The 24,937-nt window shown below is 36.4% G+C and overlaps 1 protein-coding gene across 1 annotated transcript; it reads right to left on the bottom strand.

Annotated features, from left to right (window-relative positions):
• Positions 1–1,163: 1,163 nt before the first annotated feature.
• On the bottom strand, positions 1,164–24,755 carry LOC136970531 (stalled ribosome sensor GCN1). Its single transcript, XM_067264966.1, has 54 exons — positions 24,709–24,755; positions 24,524–24,623; positions 18,626–18,818; positions 18,445–18,553; positions 18,263–18,361; positions 18,041–18,175; positions 17,901–17,969; positions 17,397–17,505; positions 17,253–17,327; positions 17,035–17,163; positions 16,815–16,967; positions 16,640–16,737; positions 16,494–16,569; positions 16,269–16,421; positions 15,165–15,257; positions 14,218–14,287; positions 13,701–13,866; positions 13,443–13,623; positions 13,240–13,370; positions 12,809–12,987; positions 11,280–11,373; positions 11,030–11,152; positions 10,351–10,549; positions 9,931–10,271; positions 9,766–9,846; positions 9,555–9,698; positions 9,350–9,477; positions 9,082–9,271; positions 8,771–9,007; positions 8,507–8,701; positions 8,187–8,433; positions 8,005–8,126; positions 7,818–7,932; positions 7,561–7,740; positions 7,264–7,484; positions 7,117–7,185; positions 6,680–6,818; positions 6,411–6,607; positions 6,147–6,336; positions 5,996–6,066; positions 5,715–5,930; positions 5,442–5,644; positions 5,168–5,291; positions 4,986–5,078; positions 4,562–4,705; positions 4,219–4,488; positions 3,898–4,011; positions 3,593–3,823; positions 2,646–2,839; positions 2,358–2,566; positions 1,871–2,019; positions 1,697–1,801; positions 1,403–1,621; positions 1,164–1,328 (listed from the first exon to the last, which is right to left on the bottom strand). The coding sequence occupies exons 1-54, from the start codon at positions 24,748–24,750 to the stop codon at positions 1,200–1,202; spliced, it is 8,043 nt and encodes a 2,680-aa protein (XP_067121067.1). The 5' UTR covers positions 24,751–24,755; the 3' UTR covers positions 1,164–1,199.
• Positions 24,756–24,937: the final 182 nt, after the last annotated feature.

The raw sequence follows: 24,937 nt of genomic DNA, 5'->3' as shown, positions 1-24,937 counted from the left end.
TCGGCCCCTTATTTAGGTGTTACGAACGTGAAAAAACCCAAAAAACTCCACGCGACCGGCCCATTGGCCAAGTGCGAACTACACTGGTGAGGATCGCTCTGACCGGGAGAACCACCCTAGGAATTTTTCAAGGAAACGAATATTTCGGGCCCGTGTCTCGCCATCCTGCCGCTCCATTATGGACCTGACGGAACACACTATGGGTATGACGAAAAGGGCTCCGGCTCTCTTAGTACCATCAGTTGCCTTATTACGAAGCAATTAACTCATATTCCATGCCCTTCGTGGATTCATGGCGAGTATAAAAAAGGTGATTACAGGATCACTATCATCTGTTAGTGGTCTGACCGAAATGTCCAGAGTATGATCATCATTTACGCGCGCAATCGTGTATCACTACCCACCCCCTCACAATCAGGTCAAAACGGTGTAATGGCCAACAATTCGGCAAAACGACCATAATGCTTCCCTCAGTCCGACGACGTGGCCTTTCTCAAACTCCATCAACTGTGCGTAATAAGCCTAATTGCGTCAAACAGGCTTGTCTGGTGTTTGAATACTTCCAAACAATAGATTCACTTCTGAATACAGAGAACTTCTACAAGCCTTTTTATAAGGTTAGCGATTTTAAGGCTTTTTTTACATTCTCGCACTAAGAAAGGTTTTTCAGCTGTGCTTATCACAAAATCAGCCAAATTATAATGGAATGACCAGATTGTGAAACAGGCTCTGAAATATCCCGGTAACACTAGCCTTAAAATTTCTCAAGTTCCATCACGTAAACTTTACACTCATTACATGGCCACTCTATTGTAGCGTCAAGAATTCTTCACGGCCACTGTTCTTGTTCCTCAATGCCCATCGTGGGCCTGGCCAAAACCAATGACAGATACGGTTAAAAAGGCTCTCTTAGTGACGAGTGAAAAAAATCAGTGACAAATGACATCACATTTGTTTAATACAAAAGATAATCACAGCCTTATTACTAATGAATTAAATCTGACCATCCCGGATTTAAACTAGATTCTTTGCGGTAACGGGTCGATACCGGGTTACGGAACCGCCGCGTCCTCCGATTCTCCAAAACGCAACTATTCCTAACCGCAAATATTTTATTTCAAATAAAATTATATGTGATAACTTTCAAAATCATTTACAGATAATTCTCTAGTCAAAAGTATAGTTTTATTTGAATAATGTCAAGTTAATAGCGTGTCGTCCAGTTCTTCCTCCTTTGGTTCCGGTTGACTTGCGACCTTTTTCAGTACTTTGTTGACTACGTCTTGTAGGGCGTCCCTTGCACCGGCGTCCAAGTTGTTCAGACACATCTGACGGGATAAATTCGTTAATCAATACTTTCCCGAGGAAATCAATATCCGAAGAATGTGAAAATCTAACTCACCTGATGAGTTTCGTCTCCTTTCCTCAGTCTCAAAATTGCTACTAGAGCAAATTCGCTATTTGCCTTGACGATAGTATTCTTTTCTTTTGTTCCATTAACCAAATTTGGTACCAATACCTTCATTACCGACGGAGGGAGAGGTTTGTTTATGACTTTGGCAACATAATTGGCTGTTAGTGCTACAATCTGCTTCACTTCATTGGTGCTGTGGTTCATGCTCTGAGAATAAATGAAGAAATTAAAAAAATAGGTAACGCAAAATAAAATATGATTGTAAAGTTTATTAATTTTTACCTTTGAAAATGAAAAAGTTAAAGGTTGGGAAACATTCTGACCAGAATTTAGCATGTGACAGAAGTAATAACCCGTTCCTCGAATTCCGCTTAACGCAATCGGTAACTGTAAATGGCTCTCCGGTTAGTTTTATCAAATTAAAAAAAAAAAAATTTATTTGAACAAAATCCTTACCCTGTCTGCCGTAATATAAGCTATTAATGTCTTGGTTATCCTGTCTAACCAGTCAGCAGTGAGAATCTTTTCTGGTGCCTCCTTCAGTGCGATCATTAATGCCACGCTCCTTCCGTGCCTTACAGTCCATTCTAGCGTAGGATCGTCGTCTATTTTTCAAATTATCTATTGTTAGAGCTTGCAAAAACCAGATAAAAACTGTGGTAGGTTATGCCTAATTATTTAAAGTGGCAGCCCGGGGACCTGGGATTGAATCCGGACAGACAAAAAGCCAGAAATTTTTTGGAGAGTGGTCTGTCCGGATATGTTGGGCCCATTCCCCAGAGCTGGGATCGAATCTGGACAGACAAAAACCCAGAAATTTTTTGGAGAATGGTCTGTCTGGATATGTTGACCCATTCCCTGCCACCTGGCCATCCCACTGTGGGCTTGCTAAAAAAAAGGCTCTCTTGATGTCCACAATGCAGAAAGTAAAAAAGTTACTTACCTAATAAATATTCTCTTGCAACAGCTGCTAATTCGTCTTCTGGTAACCACATACATAAAGTGCCAAGACACGCCGCAGCTACAGTTCTTGTAGTGTCATCACTTTTGAGATAGTTCGATACTAACATTGTTATATTTGACCTTATGGCGGGTGACATTTTGTTACCAGCTTGACCGATTACACAGCGTAATGCATGAAGCATCGTTTCCCTAAATTTTAAAGCAATTTAAACTTTACGTTTTGCTTTACGTAATAATTTTAGTAACGTTTTTAAAAATTTAACATTACCTAACAGACGTATCTTCAGTAGATTTGGCACTGGTATGTAATTCATTAAATAAAGGATCGCACCTTGTGTGAATAACTATTAAATGGCTTAGTGCGTTTGCGGCTCTTAGTCGAACCAACCGATGTCCGTCACTTAACGCCTTTAGGAAAGTAGTTTGTAGTTGAGGCAAAAAAGGTTTCAGCATTACTCCTACCTAAAATAAAATCATTGTTTAAATGATATGTAACACTAATTAAAATAGGTGAGGACAAGTGAAATGAAAATAAGCAAATGTGGTTTATTCACAAACTGTTATGTCTGTGATGAATGTAACTATCAGCAACATTGAGGCATTTGTTCAATTGGGTACTGAGCTTGTGATTTTGTGGTCATAGAAGTCCTTTAGTTTTTGCTTCTCCTCCTCTCTGTATCCAAGGAAAACACAACCCTTCAGGCTTTCTTAATTCTCTGAACAATATGAAAGTTGCAGGGTGAAAGGTCTGGACCGTAGATGAAACATTGCAATAATTTTGCACAGCAGTCAAGAATGAGCACTGCCCTTGATGTCACATGGCATAATCCTGTTGTTTGACAATGTGAGATGGCACACTACCAATGTAGCTCATAAGAAGCTTAAGATATTTAAAAGCAAAATTCTGTAGCACCCACGCTACAGTCTGGATCCTTCACCATGCAATTTTCCTGTGTTTGGCAAACCAAAAACCTGAAAACTCGCAGGTTTGATTCAGATGCAGAGGGAAAGGTGGTGGTCATGAACTTCTGGAAGCAGAGACCAAAGGGCTTCTAAAGCACAGAATCACCAGACTCATTTACCGAATACCAATTAACAAATTAGCAAGAGACAATGTCTCAATGCTAGCAGCCATTACTTTTAACTTACAGGTAAAAGTTTTCGACTAAACTATGTTGGCTCACTTTCATTTGACTTGCTCTACAAGAAACTTACTTTTTCTAACAATAAAGCCAAAGTTTCCAAGACGGCAACTTTGACATTCCAGCTGAATCTGTCACCGAGTATGCGAATTAATGGACCAGTAATATGTACAACAGACGGTTTCAGTGCTTCGCTACTTGTTAACCTAATGACTTCTCCCAATCCCTGAGCTGCCTGTTCTTTGAGGTCAGGCGATCCGTTAAGTATGGCTTCTCGGAATATTGGAAGAATTGGTGTTATTCCCTAAAATTAAGTTATTTTTCAGAGATCTCTTTTTTATACAGTTATGATATAATATATAGAAAAAAAAATCAGACCTTAGAAAGGCAAAATCCAGGTAGAAGTGGCTGTCCTTTTAAATCACCCATGGCAAATCTTACTGCTAGCCGAACGTCGGCAACATGTTGCAATTGCTCAGTGGCATCAAGAGTCTGAAGAAAAAAAACATTTATAAATTATTGGCAATATTCAATTGGGTAATTTTAAACATTCAATAAATACAACGTAACTTTGTTGCCCAAGCTACCTAAATTTAATAATTAATCATCAATACAGAGTATCTAAGTGGATTGATTACTGTATACAAAACTCTGTAGTATCACTCTAAAACTGCAAACAAAATAAACGGAAATCTCTACCTTGGTAACTGCATTGAGTGCTTCCCAACTTGAATGCAAAACATGTTGGTCTGAATCTGTAAACAGATGAATCAAGCCCCTCAATAATTGTGGAACGTGCACACTAATGTCGGCTTTTGACTGATAACAATAGGTATAAAGTAAGGCAACTGCTGCTCGCCTCTGTGCTACAGATTCACTACGAGCTGCTTCTAGCAAGTGATCTATAATTGTTCTGACTCCTAATTCGTCAGTAACGGACAAAACAACTGCTTGACAATATTCTAGTTCCTACAAAAGCAAAACATGTTAGAAAACAAATTAATGTAATTTATTGAACTTATTAATGTGATTAATTAGATACCAATTGTTCATTGGGTGTATCTAATGCTGCACTAAGTGCTGACAATAGAGCCGGTAGAATTTTCCCAAGATGTTTAGTAAGAGCGTCTCCGGCAACGGAAGACAGAAATGATAGCGCTTTCGTATTGATAGGAGGAGCAGTTAACTGAAAATAGAATAATTGAAACAATAACAATTTTAATAATTTAAAGCCATTTCACACTATCGTAGTTTCGGTGTGGAATGAAAGTTGCGCTGCCACCCAGAGCAGTTGGAGAGAGAAATAAGGTTGGGTTCCCACACTGAGAAAATTTTGACTCAACCACAGCTTGGAATTACACAACCACGACTTTTTGGGATCTAGGCCTGCACGAACTGCTCTGCGGCAGAAATGTCGCACACAAAAAACCACTACCATAATAGTGCAAATTGGCCTTTATACTCACCTGAGGTATAAGATAAGGCATAACGACTTTGCTTTTAATAGCCATGACTTGCCTCAAACCGTCCAGTGTATGGTCAGATAAGAGTGGATCGTTCTACACACAGGAAATTTTGAATATCAATAATAATAATAATAATGTAAAATACAAGAATTCACAATAAAACTTTTTAAAACAAACAGTACCAATTGTTGCAAGAGCGAAGGAAGGATGTCATCAAGGGCTCGGACACCAACCGTAGAATGCAGACTGTCGAAAGTCTTAGCTGCTGCCTGTCTAACTTCTGGTAGAGGATCGCATAATGCTCTCCTACGAACAAAATCAAAATTAATATTATATTGCAACAAACTCATAAAATCTAAATAACGCAATAGGATCAGATCGAAATACAGATCCTCACAGTGTTTTCTGACCAACTAAATCAAAGTGAAAGAGAAAAATACTTTTGCATTTACAAACCTGACAGTTGGAACAAGACTGTCAACAAAAGTTAACACCATCTCTCTGCTCGTTGATGCCATTATTTCACTCAAACCAATACAGACTCCCTGTCTCTGATCGGCTCTATCCGAATCGAGACCTCTTTCCAGTATAGGAATGATTTCTGGTAGAACACGTTCACCCAATTTACGAACCAAATCACCTAATGTCCTTGCAGCAACCTTATACAAGAGAAATTATTGTTGTGATTTATATCAATTCTTGATTTTCTCCTGAAACAGAAACACTCACCTGTCTTTTGTCATAACTGTTACTTGCTAAACACCCAAGTAGAAGATTGAAAAGTGTAGGAAGCAATTCTCTTAGCGTGCGAGGCGTGTTTGTTACTACCACCTTCCATACGTGCAGTGCTGCTTGTCTTACCATGAGTGCAACGTCTGACCTGCCCATATACAACCCGGCTAGTACACGATTCCTACGTTCTTCACCAAGAGCATACAGTATAGCCTGTAAAATTTAAATGTTTTGTACCATACATTTAAAATTTTTCAAAATAAAAAGTGTACGCATACCTTATGTGATTGTTCTGTTCCAAAATTATCATCTTCGTCTGCAGTTTCAGTTGACATTTTACCAGAAACACCTAAAAAATATAATCAAAAATTAATTTGTACACCCAAACTAATATATATTTCACTTTGGTTATTACATAAAATTACTTACCAGATATTTTATATAACAAATCGCCAAGGAGCTGAACCGAACTGTGACGGATACGCCAGTTATCATGAAACAGTCCCTTTTCTAATTCGGGAAGCAGCAGAGTTATAGCCGTATCGGCATACATGTTTACGATCCTCTGACCAGCTTTTAGAGCCGTGTCTCTGACAAATTCATTTTCGTCAGCTAAAGCCTTTATGTAAAAAACAATTAAATATTTAAACACAATTAAAAAAAAAAAAAAACATTTTAAAATTAAATTATTACCTTCAATATTGGAGTAATTATATGTCCAATGTAAGGCATAAATTCCTTATTGAACACCATAGGTAAATAAATAAACATCATGATGTAACCGTCCTTAACGTGAGGAGCAATATCAGATCTTTCGGCTGTAGAAATTATTTCTGGCATAAGTTTGTTTAGTTTTTCGACACCAAGTCCACCCATTACTTCGCTTAGACCTGAAGCAATGCAACTTTATAGTTAATGTTTTAAAAAAATAACACGAAAGGCTAAATTTAATTATTTAATACCTTGAGCGGCACCAGATCGATCGACGGAACTTGCTTCAGAGGTGAGTGTCTGCATTAACCACGGGAGTAGATCTTCAAAGCTGCTTTCTCCCATTCCTTTAATCATTGCACCCAGTGCTCGAGCAGAGACACTTCTTACCTGTTATTTTATAAAAGAATTTTAATCTTAAGATATTTTGCTTCTTCCTACAAATATTTTTCTATTTATGCATGTTGTTGTACGAGATTGTTTTCTCATATGTATGAATTTAGCATAATGCCCGGAGCCAGCTTTTCTTGTGCTGCTGGCTCAGGCATCACGGAGTCTGACTCAAAGCGTTGCTAAATTCCTTGCACCAATTCTCATGCATCCAGTAAAATGTTTTAACAAACAATTTACTCATTCTTACATTTAATCAACCATCATCTGCAAGGATTCATCTAACTTTTTGACTTACCTCTGGAACTGGATCCAATAACGATTGCTTGAGACCAGGGATGATGGTCGGTAAATACGGCGACAAATCCTAAAATGGAGTTCAAATTGTATAAACATTTATCTGAGCTTTTATGAACGAATAAAGTTTTCATTTAAAGTAATTTACTTTTTGATCAGTTAATGAATACATGTTTCCAATAATCTGAGCCGCCATCTTACGGGTTTCCGTCGACCTATCTTGAAATGCCCTCTGCACGACTGGCATGATTAAAGCCAATGATGGTGCATCGATAAAATGAACAAATTTTGTATCTAGAAGAGTAGCTAGACAGGGCGATGTTTTCTTCGATGGATCTTGTAATGCATCCAACAATACAGGCACAATAGCTAAAATAAATAAAAGCAATTCACATTTGTAGTGTATAATTACATAGTCACAAAACCTGGTTTTTGCAAACATTACCTTGAATTTCGGGATTTCTAATCACGGATCCAATCTGACGAAGAGCCTGAGCACCAGCTTTCTGAACTTTCATGTGGGAGTCTGAAAGCACTTCAATCAACTTAGGAACTATACTTGGCAAACAAGATGATAACTGTTTTGGCGCACAGAAAGCCATAGCTCCTAACAATTCTACAGATCCTGAAGTATTTTTCAAAAGTAAGATTAAAAAGAACACAAAAAATTTATAATAAAACAACAACAAGTATTTTAATAACCTGCTTTTGTTCTCCATGAATCTTCTTCAAGTGCAGCTAAGAGAGAAGGAAGTACCAGTTTCACTCCATGCGCACTCAGTCGACTCATTACCGCTTTAGCGGTATCGTCGGTAGCCTATATTGCAGTATCATTTAAGTAAACCAATGCAATGAAAATAAGAAAATTAATGTAATTTTTAATGGTTACCTCTCTGACGTACTGGTTACCGTCGCCAAAACACAGCAGAAGATGTGGCAAAACGTGCACGATGTAAGGTTCGAAAAGTCGGCCCAGCATGTTACATAACATTTCAAATGCAAACAGTGCACCTAAAGAAATAAATTTATGGAATTTTGTTGTCCGGTAAACGACGAAGAATTATTACATACCTTCTCTATGCCTGTAGTTCTTTTTATCTTGAATGGCATTTGTTAGTGTTTTCATAATATCTAATTGTTTCAGTGACATGATTCCTAAACCTTTTACTAAACCAGCTAAACCATACGCAGCACCCTTCCTTTCTCCATAATTCTCTGAATCTAAAAGAAGATGTAGTAATTTGGTTACGAGTGGAGGCGCTCCATCTTTAATAGCGGGAACCAATGGCGGCAAACAGTTGGCCACAGCTTCTTGAACCTTAGAATAATAATTACGGGTGATGTAAATAATTAATTAAATCATGGGCTTTCACAGTCGACAAAAAATTCACCTGTTGAGATGGTGTTGAGAGAGCCTCGATCAATTTTGCCACAATTGGTTTAACTTTCGGATCACTCTTATCTAAATGATGAGCGAGAGTTCCCATCAAAATCACAATTCCTTGTTTCACTGCATCAAAATTAGAAGAGTCGGGTGCTTTGTCTAGAAAGTCTTCAAACATTGGTAGGAGAATATTGATTGTTTCCTGCCAATTACAATGAAGTTACAATTAAATATAAATTTAGATCTTAATTTAAATACAGAATTCAATTACCTTGCCATGATATTCCACGATAGCGACCGAAGCGTCCAGCATATGCTTTCGCACCGTCGGATGCCGATCGCCGAGACCGTCGGAAACAAAAAACGCCACCAAGCTCGACACCATGTCGGAGTCTAAAAGAGGAGCCATTTTATTTAGAGCCATGGCAATTCCGACGCGCGGTACCCAGTTATCGGGAGGAGATTCCGAAATAACTCGTCCGAAACTATCTAATTTTGGAGGCGATTGCTGCGAGAGAGAAGGAAAATCTTTTATATGTGAAAATATTTTGAAATAATGATATATTTAAACACTTAACATACTATTAAGTGTTCTTTATAAATTATAAGCAATTGATCAAGTGTCGGTTGCACCGAATCTTTATACTCCTTTAGAGCTTCAGCCAAGGCTTCTGCTGCTGAAGATTGTATTTCTGTTTCTGGATGAATGACATCATTAAGAAGATTAAGTGTGAGTTCAGGAATAGGATGGAAATTTACTTCTTCCCATAAACTATTTAATTAACATTTTATATAAGAATGTGATTATATTAAATTTTTCTAAAATTTAAATGTAAGAAAGACGTCTTGCCTATTGGCTAATTCGCTATTTTCTTCATTGGGATCGAATCGTGCAACCCATATCCGCTGAATGAGAATTACGGCATTTTCTTTTTCGAACTCCAAAGACGGATAAACTCGTTGAAGCACCGCGAGAGCCTAGGGCGTGTAAAATTGAACTTCCGTTTAACGACGAATATTATTCCAACACAAAGAAACAAACGAAAAGGAAATACCTTGAGTGCAGTTTTCCGAACCAATTCGTTCATCGACAGGAGAGCATTTAGTAGAATTTGAATTTCTGAACTCAATGCTTTCGCGCAACCGTTCAGACCACTTCCCGAGCCAGCCACGTCCAAAACTGCTTTACAAGCAAATTGCTAAAATGCAGAATTAAATAAACTTTCTATTTTTCTATCTATACAAATTTATTTATAAATAACTCACCTGTATGTAACCCGACGTATTTGCTATTACTTGCATCAGAACTTCCAACATTTGTTTACGAGGTAGATAAATAGGGCTTTGCTTAAATTAAATTTTTGTACGTAAACATAGAGAATATACGTTACGCAAACAATTAATTACGAGAGAATTAATGCATTTACTCACTTGAACGACTTGATTTTTATTGGCGGAACCGTGATCTCTCATTTTTCCATGTTCGCTAATAATATTGAGTGTCTTAATTATTACTTCTTCTGGAAGATCAGAACTGACAAGAATCCAGCGCAACAGAGGAAAGTAATATGCGAAAGCAAGCGCTGATAATCTTTGAAAACGAATATTTGAGAGATGTTCATCATATTCGGAATCAGTGGGCTGACAGGTCAAGGAATGCAGAAAATTAATTATTTTCGTAACTGCAACTTCCAAATCGATCTCTTCCCATTCGGGATCGATTGGGCAGGCGGGTTTAATTACGCGCAGTATAATGTAAGCTAATGGCAAACCTGTAGACGAATATTTATTTTTATATGATTAGAGTTAAAAATTTGAATTTAGATTTAAATAATATATAAATGTACATACTCCAGTCTTCTAGTTCTTCATTAATTGCGCATTTTCTGAGTTCTAAAAAGACTTTCGTGACTAAAGGAGCGCAGAGCGGTGACGGCATGACCGAGATAAGAAGTTCAACCAGACTAGTCACGTGCACTGCCAAAGCCAATGCTTTCCCTTCGATAGCAGCATGGAGTAAACTTATGGCATGCTTCAGTTGATTATCTAACTGAGAATAATGTTACATTATTATTACTACGTCAAAAAATATTTTAAAAAAATTGAGTAATAAGACATTATAGTAAATCATTGCTTTTATAACCTCAATCACACCTAAAAACTGTCATATTTCCCATATCATTAATTGGAATAGAGTTCTCAGAAGTATGCTTGCAACAAGCCATTCTTTCACACTATGAGAACTCATAGTGGCATCCAAATTACATGACAGAACACAAATGTACTACTACAAATATCTTTACAGAGGGTGAGACCACCTTATACATTAAATAATACAACGAAGACCAACAAAAGACATGCCAGTCCATACATTTGTCATACATAGAGCAACTATATATTTTTATGCTGAACAGTACAAAGAAAAACACTTAATAAAATACATAACAGAAACAAATACAGAAAAAAAAAATTATTGTAATAAATAATTAATTTGTGCGCTATAATTCAATACAAATTACTTCAAAGATACCTCTTTTATCCTCGAACGAATGATCGATTCTTTCTCGAGCTGGATCTTTTTTGCTTCTAGCTGTTTTTTAGTAAGTTCGGGTTCTTTCAACAAACCTTTTGCCCTCTTCTTCTCTTCTAGTTCCTATTGTAATGTATATAAATCTTTTAAAGATACTTCTCCACTTTTACTATTTGTCAATTTAAACATTTTGTACTGTTTACTAGTTATAAAAAAATCTATAAAAAGAAACTCGGAAATGCAGACTTGCCTTCCGAAGTTCGAGTTCTTCCAATTGCTCTTTGTAGGAATATAATTTGCTCTCTCTCTTAATATTTTTGTCGATGTTAATCGTGTCTTTCAAACTAAAAAGAAAATAAACTTATTTGCGATTGCTTTAAAAATTAACTAACTTTTATGCAATAATTTTGGTTACAAATAAAATTGTTTAGTGTGTAATTCATGTAGGGCATATACATGTATATATAAATTTGTATACATTGTGTTACTATTAATTAATTGGACTGAGGTTTGGGTAGCATAACTGACAATGCATCTATATAGTAAATGGGAACAACAGGTCTCAAACCCGCTCAGTCCAATCTTTTCTGTCAGTATATTCTAAATTTAAATTGAAAATCAATTTATTTCTAATTATTAAATATATCACGAGAAGGATTAGAATCTCTTGTAATTCTACCTAAAACAAGTGTTAATTAGATTTAAAATATTTTCAAAACACAACAGAACCTCACTAATCCAAACCACAACAGTCTGAAATTCTGGCTAAAATGAACAACCAAATAAGAAATAATTCAAGACTCTCTCTCCGAACAAAATACACGGTCATTGTGCTTACCTTGTGCCACTCAGAATAGCAAGGTCGCAGCCGAAGTTTTCATATAACAAGTTTTCATACAACAACGCTGCAATCTTGTAAGCGGCGCTCGACGTTCACGTTTCAGAGATGACAACTTCGGCCGCAACCTCGCTATTATGCAGCGTGTACAAACCATAAAAATATATTTAACATTTGTTATTGAGATAAAGCATCCTTTACAGTCATATACTCACTCACAGAAAGAGGTAAAAAACCTCACTACACATGTAAACAAATGCAGAGGTTTTGAACCATCATATTACATCGGTCACCTTAATTCGATACAACAGGCTCATCCGATTACAGTGTATGGAAAAACCTGTCGGCAACAAAAACGTATGTGAGAAAAAGGAATTTCAAATCACCCAAAACACACTGATCCGAACAGACTCGGGTCCCAATCAGCAAGGTTCTACTGTATTTAATAAAATAAAAAATATATTTTAGAATATTATCTTTTACATTTTGCTATTGGTAACATATTCACTGTTTATTTATGCATAAACAAGCACTAAACTCAGTTATTAAATCATCTACTGAACTAATAGCTTCCTTTTAAGTACTTGAAGATATTCACTACATTATACATATATCATCATTAATCATGGTTTGTATTATATCAATAATTATTCTATTATGAGGATCATTCAAAAAGAAATGAGCCGGAGGCTGGAATGTGAAAACCGATAACAGAATTGTAATATTGTTGCATGTGTAAGAATGTGTGGTTCCGACAACAACACGGAAGATCACAGCCCACCGCTAGAGGGTCACGGGCGCGTACCACGTGACTACAAAGCTAGCAGAAGCATGCGTCAATCGTCCACCACGGTCAGTTGTGTTGTAAACACGACTGACCGCGATGGACGACAGAAAATATTCAACGTGTTTATATATAATAGAAAAAGCAAGAAACTTACTTTTCAATGACACTATTGTCATATAGTTGACCATCTGGAGTTAAAAATATATTATACTCTTCTTTGGTTAGTTGAACGAGAGCCGGATTACCCAATAAATGCGTGACTTCTCTTACGACGATAGGAACATAATCTCCAGGAGCGACATTAACCAGAGTAGTCACGGCATTTTCCATTGGCTATTTATAAAACATAAAAAAAATGTTAAAAAATTTTACATCGTACTTCAATGTAACTGAGAGTTCAGATATTATATAAAACTAATAGAAAAAAAAAGGGCCCATTTCTCTTGCTTGGCTGCTCCCATTGTGGGTCGCAGTTGAATGCACAATGGGTGAGAGAAAAAAAGGCCCTCTCGGTATGTTTTTATGGGTCCTCTCTTGGCAACTACATTACAAATTCGAAATAACAGTCAACAATTATACACTCACCACAGTAAATGGACTACTTTTAATTACTAATGAAGTAATCTTCTCTTTTTCTGTTCTCAGAAATATGGTAGGCTCTCTTTTGAGTTTTCTCAGTAATTTTAACCATATGCTTTTGTTAGATTGTATATTTCCTGTCAAAAAATGTCACAATGTTTACAATAAAGTATATTTTTATGTATAGAATCTGCTTTAATTCTGCTTACCTAGCGCAGGTAGATGAGAAGGTAGTAAAGTCGCTATTCCTAACTGGTGGGCGTCTAATGGGTCCAAATTTGATATCGAACAAAGCGTTATTAAACATTCTAATAGTACGTGAGAAGTTACGAGTGGAACATTTTCCGTAGCATTGTCAAACTCCTTGTTTTCTTTATCCGAATCAGAGTTCTTTTCGCGGAAAACGAATCGAATAACAAACTTAGATTTCGAAAATATTTAAATGTAAGGGATTAGCGTGTTCTCACCTGTATTCTGAGATTCTCTGCATAAGCACTGAACTCTTGTAATAGTAAACAGGCCAGATTAGCCCCTCCTAGTGAAGAGATCAATTTGCGAGTCATGGTCTGAGCCTCTCTCCGCAGTTTCAGAGACGGACGAGTTAGAATATATATTATCGCTCTCTTAAATGGCCTTCGAGAAATAAGTAAAGAATAAAATTACAAATAAACAAATGCTGTTTAAATATTATATAATTTTGTATAATAGTTTGCATTTATGCACTCCAAAGACAGCTAAAGTGGATTTTTAACAATTTCTTTTGTATGTCAACGGGAAACAGGAGACTCAAAATAAAGGTCAACTTTACTGTAGTCCTCCTCAGACTACATTAGCCAAGCCCGTAGCGTGAAAGCAGAGGAAGTTCGAAGACACTCTTACTCTATTTCTTCCAAACTCGTAAATTTTAATTATAATTATTGTCCTGGAGTTTTAATCAATTGTAAAAATCGATACCATACAAATCAAATAAAACTGAAAAATTACCTTTTAGTGATTGGAAATTCGGGATGATCCAGAACCAATCGTTCGATCATCATTAGGACGTACGATAAAGCTAAAAGTGAAAAGAATAAATGAAACACTTTCGGTTAAGGTATTTTGACATTGTAATTGTTTAGTAGTTTCCGATAATCCATCATTCCACTTTCAGGAGAAATCTCTATACTACGGGGTATTCTTGGAAGAACGGCAGGGTTTCGCAGACACCTAATTGTTAGTTTTTGACGACAAAATGTAATGCTTACATAGATTCATCACTTGGCAATCCAAGTTTCATTCGGTATAGGGTAATCATGTCATTTCTCTTTATGCCTGCATGGGAGTACTGCAGATATGGACAACTACCTCTTCCAGTGGCTGCACTGGTCCCAAGACCTAATTCCATGAGACTTCTTCCTTTGGGAGTACATAAAAGACACAGTTTACATACCCCAATATTACGATTTCTCTGGGGTCCACTGGTGGCCGAATGGATAAAACCGGGTTTATGCCTGATTGATGGACAGACAAAGAAAATCCAGAAAACTACACTATGTGTCTAACATCTAAATAAGGTCCAGTTTCCCCACAGAAAGTCCTCTGGGAGGTGACCTCCACCGGCAGAATGCCAACTTGCATTGTCGTATCCCATCAACATAATGTAATGCACATCACACTCAGACAGTTAGTTACATTTCAAACTGAGACGCATGATTAATGTAAGAAATACAGATAATACACGCGCGGAAAATCCCACCATTCTTTTATGGATACCCCATATATAGAACTTGATAGAGAGTTATCCTGAACACTAAATGTACCAGAAACAATCTATGCAATTAGAATTTAAAAATTCCAAGTTGTACCAGATTACTTATTATTATTATTTCAAGCATTGTACGACACTCGATTACCGAAAATAACTAAGAAAGTAAATACGGAAACCTGCTCACCTTCGTCGCTTGCAGACATCAAAAATTTTTCGGATAAAAACTGATGCTTTTCAATGTCGACTAACATGTTTATCACATTTTTTAATTTATTCTCTGAAAATAAAATTTCAAAATATTAACAAACACTTAATTACTAAACAGATTACTTAATTATATTTAGAATTGAATGAGAATTTAAATACAATCGTTCTTAGAAATACCGCACTACATTAATTGAAGCAAGTTTCTTGATAATTAGCAAATCTCGGTGCACGTAGGCATTTCAAATGCCGTTATGTCGATAAATATACAAAATATAATTTATTTTGAAGTAAAAGTAACGAGAAATAAAATGCTTCATAGATTAATAAAGCTTGTAGATGATTCTTTTGTCTAAAGCTATGTTGAAATAATCAGTTAAAAAGCTGCGGAAAAGGCCACAAATAATAGTATGTGGCCTTTCCGCTACTAGTGTGATCCGATAATGTATAAAACGGCACATATTTAATTTTGCCGTCGTGAATTTTAAGTTACGAGGGCATGCTTTTCGTTCCTTTTTCAATAAAGGCATCCACATAAGTTCAATTTACGCATGTTTTCGGCAAATGTATGTACTTAAGCCACTCGAAACACGCGGCCTTAAACTTATGGAAAGTTCCCCGACACCGAAATAACAAACAGTGTCATTACGGCAATGCAAAATAGAGAAACAAACAAAAAATGCACATAGTGATTGATTGATAAACAGCCAATAGCTTAGTTTATTAATAATACATTTCCTTCACTTTAACGTACAGTTTGCAAGCTACGTTACAAATGTAATTATTCTGCAATAGCTTTAAAGTAAAGCAATAAACTAGCAACTTGACAATTTAAAAACAATGAATAACGAAGACTAAGAATAAATATGAAGAGTACACTGTAAATGCCGACAAAATCAAACAAATTCTGGAGAATGGCGAACATAAAGGATATTTGAATAAATGAAGTAATTTCGGAGGCAATTTAAAGCCATGCCATTTTAAAAAACCTTTTAATGATAATTCTCTAACAACAACTTTTCAAAATTGTTGTCCACAGTGAACTGTATATCATTAAAATTAAGTATAAATAGAAAATATTTACCGGCCTCGACGTCGGCACTCCATAAATGCAACAGGAGGCAAGCGCTACTCAAACCTTCTATGACTAGAGATAATTGAGATGGATGCGCAATTGCTTTTTCGACAGTTTTTATAAGCAGAGAGACAAATTCCATGGCTTGTAGCAATGTGTTACCTGAAATAATAATTTTAATACATCTATATAAAGCAAAAACTTTGTAGACACGAAAAAACCGAACGATCTTACCGTGAAACGCTGCGATCATGCATTGAATGTATGCATTTCTAACGGGCGACGTTGATGTTTTCAAGCTGATACCAGTCTAGAAATTTGAGAAAATAGTTAATTTCTTCTTCTAACAATTTAATATTCATATCAAATTTATAAATTACCTTAAACCAAGCCATAAGTCCGTCGGGTATTCTAACGGTAAATTTAGCGCACCACAAAGACAGCATTTTTAATGTGTGAACCAATGTTCCTTCGTGTACTGTAAACACAAAATTATAAGTAAATAACACATTTTTCGTAACGCATATTTTTATGTTTTGAATTTATCGTAATTACCTTCTTGTTTTAGTATGAGAATAAAGTTTTCTGACACCATTTCGCTCAGGGCCTGTATGGACAAACTACCGTTTACCATGTGGTAACTCAGACTGCCGATGCCACTCAATATGCCAATTCTTTGCGTAGTTACAGTCAATTTACCTTCCGAACCTAAGAAAATGATGTTAAATAAAGAAAAATTCCTTCCTTTAGGTGCGGTAAATGCATTTAATTTTACCATTTAAGATGCCAAATAAATGTTTTAGAAGTTCTTCTAAGGGAGAAGAGCTGCTACACTGTTGGGCTAGATTCTTACAGGCTATTATCGCTTCTTCTCGGCAAATGTCATCCTTCGAATACAAGTGAGCTGTAGGATAAAATGCCAAAATTTTATCAAGTTTAGAATTATTAAAAAATTAATTTTAGTATTCTGAATTGAAAGAAAATTCGACTCACTCCCTAGACTTTTTCCGACGTCTACCGCATACTGACTCAAATCCAGAGATACGCCAGTCAAAATGAAGCCAACAGCTGCAATGTAAATATATGCATGCAATTAGACATCCCGATGCGCAAAAATACCCGATCTTAAGCACTTACTTTCTAAGATAATTTCGGGATTACGCAGCATGGATTTCTGGAGAGCCGGGAGAAACGTCTGCTGAAAGATTTCGTGTGTCACTTGCCTTAATATCGGCTGACAGTTTTCCTTCAAAGAGAAAATGATTTATTAATGCATTAGCACAGAAAACGTTGCTTTGAAATCATAACTGAATCACTTGATCAAGTATTTCAAACAGAGTTTGTCTAAAAATATGATTTTATAATGGATTTCTACATCAGTTTTCAATGTGCGCAGAACATTTTCACTTTGCTCGGTGCATTTCCCTTCGATCTCCAAGTATTTTCGTAGAAGACGAGGGGCATTCGTTAATTGTACTTACAGTTTTTAACCTCCCCACCGAGAACGATAACGTATTTTTGGCATTGACATCTCCTCAAATAATGACAAATGCCGTATGTTCCGCCAAATACAAAGAATCATATGTGAAATAACAGTAGAGAAACTCACAAACAGTAGGATTTAAAAACAATGCAACTTACTAGTACGTACGGAGGTGGTTTCACCTTGCTACCGAGCATAACTTTAACGAACTGATCCACAAAATCGTTCTGAAAAAAATAAAAATGGACGATATTTAAGGAAAAAGTTAGAAGTGATAATATAAAAGAATGAAATCTACCTTTGATTTTCCCAAAATTTCGTTAAATTTTGCATCTGATAAATACTTGACGAAAAAACTCCAAAGGATTACGGTCGCATACGACGGCTCCAGTTTCAAAATAATGGTACTGTAAGTTTTGGAAATGTCGCTGCTCTAAAATTATATTTACAATAGCTTAATTCATACAGTGATTTATGGAAACTATATTTATAGAAAATTAATTTTAAGCAAAAAAACTACCTGCTTCCATAAGAGAGAAAGCTTCTTTAATGCTTTCTGATTTAATATGGTGCATCTTGCTCCTACTACAGACGTTAACAGCAACGATTGACTCTCAACCTGTTCACAAAATAATGCGTAAATGCTCAGATTTTCTACGTAACATGGAATTTCTTATCTACATTTACGTGTGATTTACTCACGAGTTGCCGCTTGTCTTCTTCGGAAGATTTGTTCTTCTCGTTAAGAATAACTTCGGCTATGAGGCACGTCCAATTTAGCGCAGTCAAACACGTCCTGGCGGTCGACTTCCTACGGGGAGATATTTAGAAATTAAAAGACCGTTTTAGGAATTCTACGTAAAAGCAGGAATGGCCGACTTACGTTGCATTGACGTTCTTATACTGGTAGGCGACGTCGTGTAAGACTTTGATAAGGCAACGATGAGAGACCGGTTGGTATTTGATGAGCGTCTTGGTGTAAGCCTCAACCAAATGACGCGACTTACTGTCATTGTATCGCAATAACGTCAACTGGAGAACCCTGCAGATACCTTTGATGACGTGATCGGGAAGATCTGAAAGAAGAAATACTAGACGTTATTAAGTCGTGCTACTTTAATACATTTAATTTATCACATAAATATGAGTTCCAAATGATCCCTCGACACTAGAGATGCAACACAAATTAAATATAAAACAGATATAAATAAATAATTTTTATCACATTAAAAATGAGGACTAACAAGAATGCACACTTTGTTTCCTTTTCTGTCATTTATTTAAGTACAGTGGGTGATCGGTCGACAAACACACTCCGTTCCAAGACTTCCTTTGCTATCTGATTATCAATTTACCATAGGTTTTTATGGGAATTTGATTAATTCATTCTGAAAACTCCAAAAAATAAAAAATATATACTTTCTTACTACGTTCATTTATATGTAATAATAAAAATACATGTATACACAGTCTTGCATTTTTATTAGTCATGTTTTTTCCGTTTGTGGGGGTTGAAGAATCTGTCCAATGTCGATTGCTTTTCTCTCTTCTTCAGGATTTTTCAGACGTAATTAATAGCATTGTAATTGTAGAGATCCCTAAGCCTATTAACCTCAATTTGGTTTGGATGCCATTCTAAGACCGTCGTTCTGACATCCTTCCACTTCTTCAAAATATGTTTAATAGCAGATATCAACATATCTCGCCGAGTTTCTTGGTGTTCTTCATTCAAGAGTACTTGGCGTTCTTCTGTCGTCAGATCAGTTTCGGGTTCCATTATGAGCTCTTCAAGTTTCTTTATTTCTCAGATGTGATTTTTGTTACTCCTTAAGCTTCTTGATAATACAGTATCTTTCTTAGATAAGATTGAACTGCGGCCTACTGTAGATCCGTTCGAGTCATACTGCCCACCAACGTCAGACATCAGACATCTTCGCCACTCTCTACCTTTGCTATTATACTCTCACCTTTCAAAAAAAAAAAAAAAAAAATTTAACGAGTGCCCGCCTGATAGTCTCGCAAATACTATAAAGGAAATTGTTTCTATCAGAAAAATAAAAAGCTGGAATTACAAGGGAGAGTTTCAAAGTTTGGAGGAATACTATCCGACCGGGTCGAGCGTCGATGCCGACATCTTCCACGATCTGAGAAGTTTCGAATTGTTGCCCGAAGACAACGGAAGACCGATCGGTATTCATTATTTTGCGTCGCTTCTTCTTGTGTTTGTTCTATGAGGTGTTTGTTGTCCAAACAAAAAAATCTTTTGCGAAAGTGTTCATTATCCGATCATCCACTGTATAACTTTATTTAAAATCACTTCTAGCAGTAAAAATTTAGTTTATCAACTTATTTTTAGGAAGATTTTATTAATAAAAGGATATGCATGAGTTAATTACTTCAATTCCTGATGTAGACTTGGAATTAGAGAGAAGACAGTAGTATAAACAAAGAGACACCACAGAAAACAACAAGCATAAAGTGTAGGAAGATGATTTAAGCCATTTTTACTGAGAGTCTTCAAGAGCAATAAAGAAAAAAATGTAAGAATGTTAACTATTGGATGTCATTTAGCATTAATCTGGCATCTTCTGTGGATATTTATTTCTCTTGTCAACTCACATGGCTCAAAACTGTAACTTCTTAAAGGTATTGTTCCGAGAAAAGCGGTTCAAATTAGATCTACGAACGAGAATATATCCAAGTAGGATTTCCTCAACAAGCATAAAACCCGCATTCTTCAGATAAAATGACAAAGGCTCTAGTTATCTAAGCTCGTAGACATTTTCATTCTGTCTTCTAATAGGATTTTTACTAATTTTACCTCGATAACAGTTAACTTTAATAACATTGGCCGAAACGCACCGAAATAAAAAATAGCAAGCAGGAACAAACTTTAATAAACTAAATGCAAGTTTCTGACGGTTTTAAACTGCCATTTTCAAGTTAGTTTACAATAGAATGAATAGAGGAAGACAGAACACAGCTTTCAAGCGGAGAGAACTACATTCGTCGGCAAAGCGCATCTCTCCAATTTATGGCGGCATTCCTAGTGGAAGCCTTATAAATTTCTAGTTTCTCAAGATGTTTCGAAAGGATCCAGTTTATAATAGGATGGAGTACGTAGGCTTTGCCGAGAGCCGCTTAGACATAATTTTTTGGAAACTAATGCAGCCAAAGCAGCACAGACGTGTGAAGACTGCTGACAAAAAATAGGTTACAGATGATTAGTGCAAGTTTTTCGTCTTGGACGATGAATCTTACTTTTCCTTCTTGGACTTGAACTTGGCTAATAGTGGACTTTATACAAGTGTTGTCTCCTCTGTACCTGCCAATGTAAATGAGTGTATATAACACTGCTGAATTCCTCATATTGAAATGAACTATTCTGGAGTGGAACATGTCTTCTAGCCAGGTTGAGCGAGTTTCCACTACAGCAATTTTTGAGGCAACTGTTTACGAAATGGTGGAAGGCAAAAACATGGATTGGCTAATCAATTGCATGATGCACCATCTGAAAAATGCAACAAAAGTCCTGCACCGCACACTTGATGTAAAATCACAGTCAATGACAGGAACTTATAGAATTAAAAAACAATAAAAGATAACATACAGCTTGTCATCATCTTTCAAATAAATATTTACACCATAAAATTTTTCTTTTTTTATGGTAAAAACTACATTCCATGAACTTGTGCAGATTTTTACTGTGTTCCTTCAGGCTCGGAATCGAATGCATATGGCAGGAGTAAGCAAATATTCCAATACACATTTTGTGTATTAGAGAATAGCCCAGTGAAATGTCATGGGGGTCTGTACGTGTGATGCAATAGGCTACATACTATATCCAACAGAAAGTCCACCCATCTATTGTTTAATTCCAATGTAGCACATTATAGAAAGTATCACGTGCAACAGTCAACAGAAGTCAAACATGCCAAAGGTCGACTCTACAGCATGCGGTGGGGCTTCTCTTGGTACTTAGAAATGCTTAAAGCTTATGTAGTAGATTTGAAGATTATAGATTAGTAACTATTTGGAGATTTTCCCATTAATCTGTCAAGAAAAGATATACGAGAAATCCTCACCCAAAGTAAACTTTCACTCAAACTATAAATAATTAAACTGTTTAATTACATATAATTTAAGCAAAAGACATAACTTAATGATATTTTTATCACACTGGACGATCCGGAAGACCTCCGATACGACCACAATTTGCACCGTTATATTCTGTTGTTGTACACGGTGTTGAAAGTATGTATATCACAACTCTATTTCCCTTCTAATGCATATTAATAATAAATACATGCATACATAAATAGTAGTGCTCATTGTAATACTTATATTGTATAGTACAAGCCACATTCTATGTTTATACACGTTTATTTCTATTTTAAATAAATAGGATTGTAGAAAAAAAACTATTGTATTAAGTATTGCTTGCTTATCCGAGGTTTCTTCCAAGCAACTCTAGCATGATAACCGGACTCTTGCAATCTATTTTAAACAGTCTGAGGTGTAACACTGACATTACCTTCTGTTTCCATTTTCAACTACACTTATACTGGATTCATTTCTTAATTTCTTCTCGATCGCTCTGTACTGTGCGGAGCCATGTCGAACTGCAAATTACCTTTCAACAGTCTTGCTTCTTCTGTTACTTACGCAAATAATTGTGCTCTTCTATTTTTATGGGAGGGACAAAGAAATTGATACTGTGCTTGATTGTTGGATTGCCCAATAGACGCCTCGCACTGGGAGGTTCGGCAACCAAGCAGTAACAAAATTAGAAAAAATAAAGCAATTTTATAAATAATTCTATAGCTACAATTAAATGTTATTAGTTTATAATGTAAAATTATATAGAGTGTTCCAATATTCTGTGCCTAGAGGTTCCAACGAGTCTTAATTCACCAATGCTTTCACTCATTAAACATTTATATTTCTGATTTATGACAAGATACCATAGAAAATTTCTTGAAAAAGCCAAGTATGAATAGAAAGAGGATATGTTTTTTGTTTCCACTCTGATGTAAGTTATAATATTATAATATGATGTTTGTTCATTTTATATATTATATCTTACCAGAAGTAAAGGTTTAGCAATGATGTATGCATGTATCGGTAATTAGTCTAGAAGTTTGTATTGTTATAGTATAACGTTGAGTTACATAATGGAAGCTCAATCTTCCTACAGGTTAATTTAAGCAATAAGCGAGCACAAGCATAAATAAGCTGTGAGTATACAATCTCTTACCCATTTATTGTTCACACTTGTGTTAATAATCATATGATCACTTGTGAAAATGAACTACTTATAGAACAGATGCAATATTTAGTTGGCAAGAAACAATTCATGCAGTAATTAAGCAATATACGTCACACTGTTGACTCATATAATGGAAGCTCAGTCTTCCTACAGCTCAAATCGTGCACCAAGAAGCCACACAGTTACACCTCTGAACAGGACAATTGGGACCTTACCCATAGGCAGTATGCCATACCCATAGGAGTGAAAAAGTCAAAGAACCATACCACTGCTTATGATCCTTTGTAAGATATAGCCCCCCCCCACTTCCAGGATGCAAACAATCGGTAGTTAAGTCACTCTGCCAAGACTATCACATTTAACTATTTAACCCATTTGACTATGCCTCATATCGCAACTTTAAGATAAAGCCTCTGCTCTGCCAAGTGGCACTACAGAGAACAAAGATACTGTATTTTAATCATCTGCAGCAGGCACTGAGTAATCACTGAAGTGTCGAACCATTAAGACTGAACCAAGGTAAATGCTCGGTCCGGGCTCTGGCAGTACAACCCAATAGGGACTAGCCATCCTCACTCTCAAGTCCGACCCTCTTACCTCGAGTTTTAGTGCAGCTCGCTCTGCACTTTGAGTCCTCTACCAAAGAGAAATTGGCTCTTGCACGGTCACTTAAGACAACGAGGTTGCAAAACTTTGAAGCGTCTAATCGGCCAACCGTCCACTTGGGATATCACATAATGCAAACAGCGGAGCCTCCTCTTCTAGAAGGAGGGCCAGCCAAGTATTCACTTGGGTTCAAAGGTTGAAAAGACCTATTACAATTCCCACCAATTTCTTTAGTTTCAATAAGTTTCCTTTACTTGCTGCTAGCGTTTGAATTACTAGCATGTGATTATGATGGCTTTGAGTAACTAACTCGACCGTTCATGAAGTATTCGAAGCTATATAGTTTTAGCAGGCGTGGGGGCTTGCCTCCACGCAGGCACCAAAGTACACGTGGAGAATAGGTAGTAGTACTGGTTCACGAGACATTTGCCGACCTTTGGAGGCAAATATCTCGTGAAGGGTCATGCATTTAGATCTTTCGGTGAGTCTACAATTCCGGGGAGGCAAATACCCGATTTGGAATTCACACCTCACCACAACATTAGTGTAAGTGTAAATAAGGTGTGCAATATACGATCACCCACCAATTGTCGAGAAACCTGTTAATAATCAAAAACCACCGCCACAGATGCAACATTGAATCGGCTAGGCACAAACCGTGCGGTAATCAAACAATACACCTCACACTATTAACTTACATAATGGAAGATCTCTCTTCCTAGTGGGTATGAGCATAAATAAGCTTCAAACATGCAATTTCTCACCCATTTATTGTTCAAACCTGTGTTAATAAACAAAAGCAATTGATACAAACATCACGCTTATAGCACACATGCAGCATCCAACCGGCAATAAACCATGTGGCGATTAAGCAACACGCCTCACACTACTATTGACTTTAATTACCTGTTTTAGTGATGGTGTCCAAATCGTGAAACACCTGCTCACGGATCTTCTTCTTTCCGGTTTGAACTTTCAACGGTAGATCCTTAATGACCGCCTGCACCTGTAAATATTGCGCCAAAGTTTATAAATCATTCGCGGTAATATCAATCGAAATCAAAACTCGTGCTGCACCAGTCTGCTCTCACCTGGAAGTCCGCCATCTTGCCGAATGACGTTATACACGGCATCGAATTTTAAATTGTGATAAAATTTAACGTCGCGCTTGCCTCCTTTTATTAATTATAAAATTAAATATTGTACGAAAATTAATATAAAATATTAATATATATATATACTTTTTATTATTATTTTAGATTAAATTTAAGGGTCGTGTTGGATTTTTTTTTGTGTTTTTCGTTTAAGTGTTGCCGGATG

Source organism: Centruroides vittatus, unplaced genomic scaffold (genome assembly GCF_030686945.1).
Source record: "Centruroides vittatus isolate TY-2023 unplaced genomic scaffold, ASM3068694v2 contig_202, whole genome shotgun sequence".
NCBI lineage: Eukaryota > Metazoa > Arthropoda > Arachnida > Scorpiones > Buthidae > Centruroides > Centruroides vittatus.
Note: the sequence above shows the minus strand (reverse complement) of the source record. Positions and strands in the feature narration are given on the sequence as shown.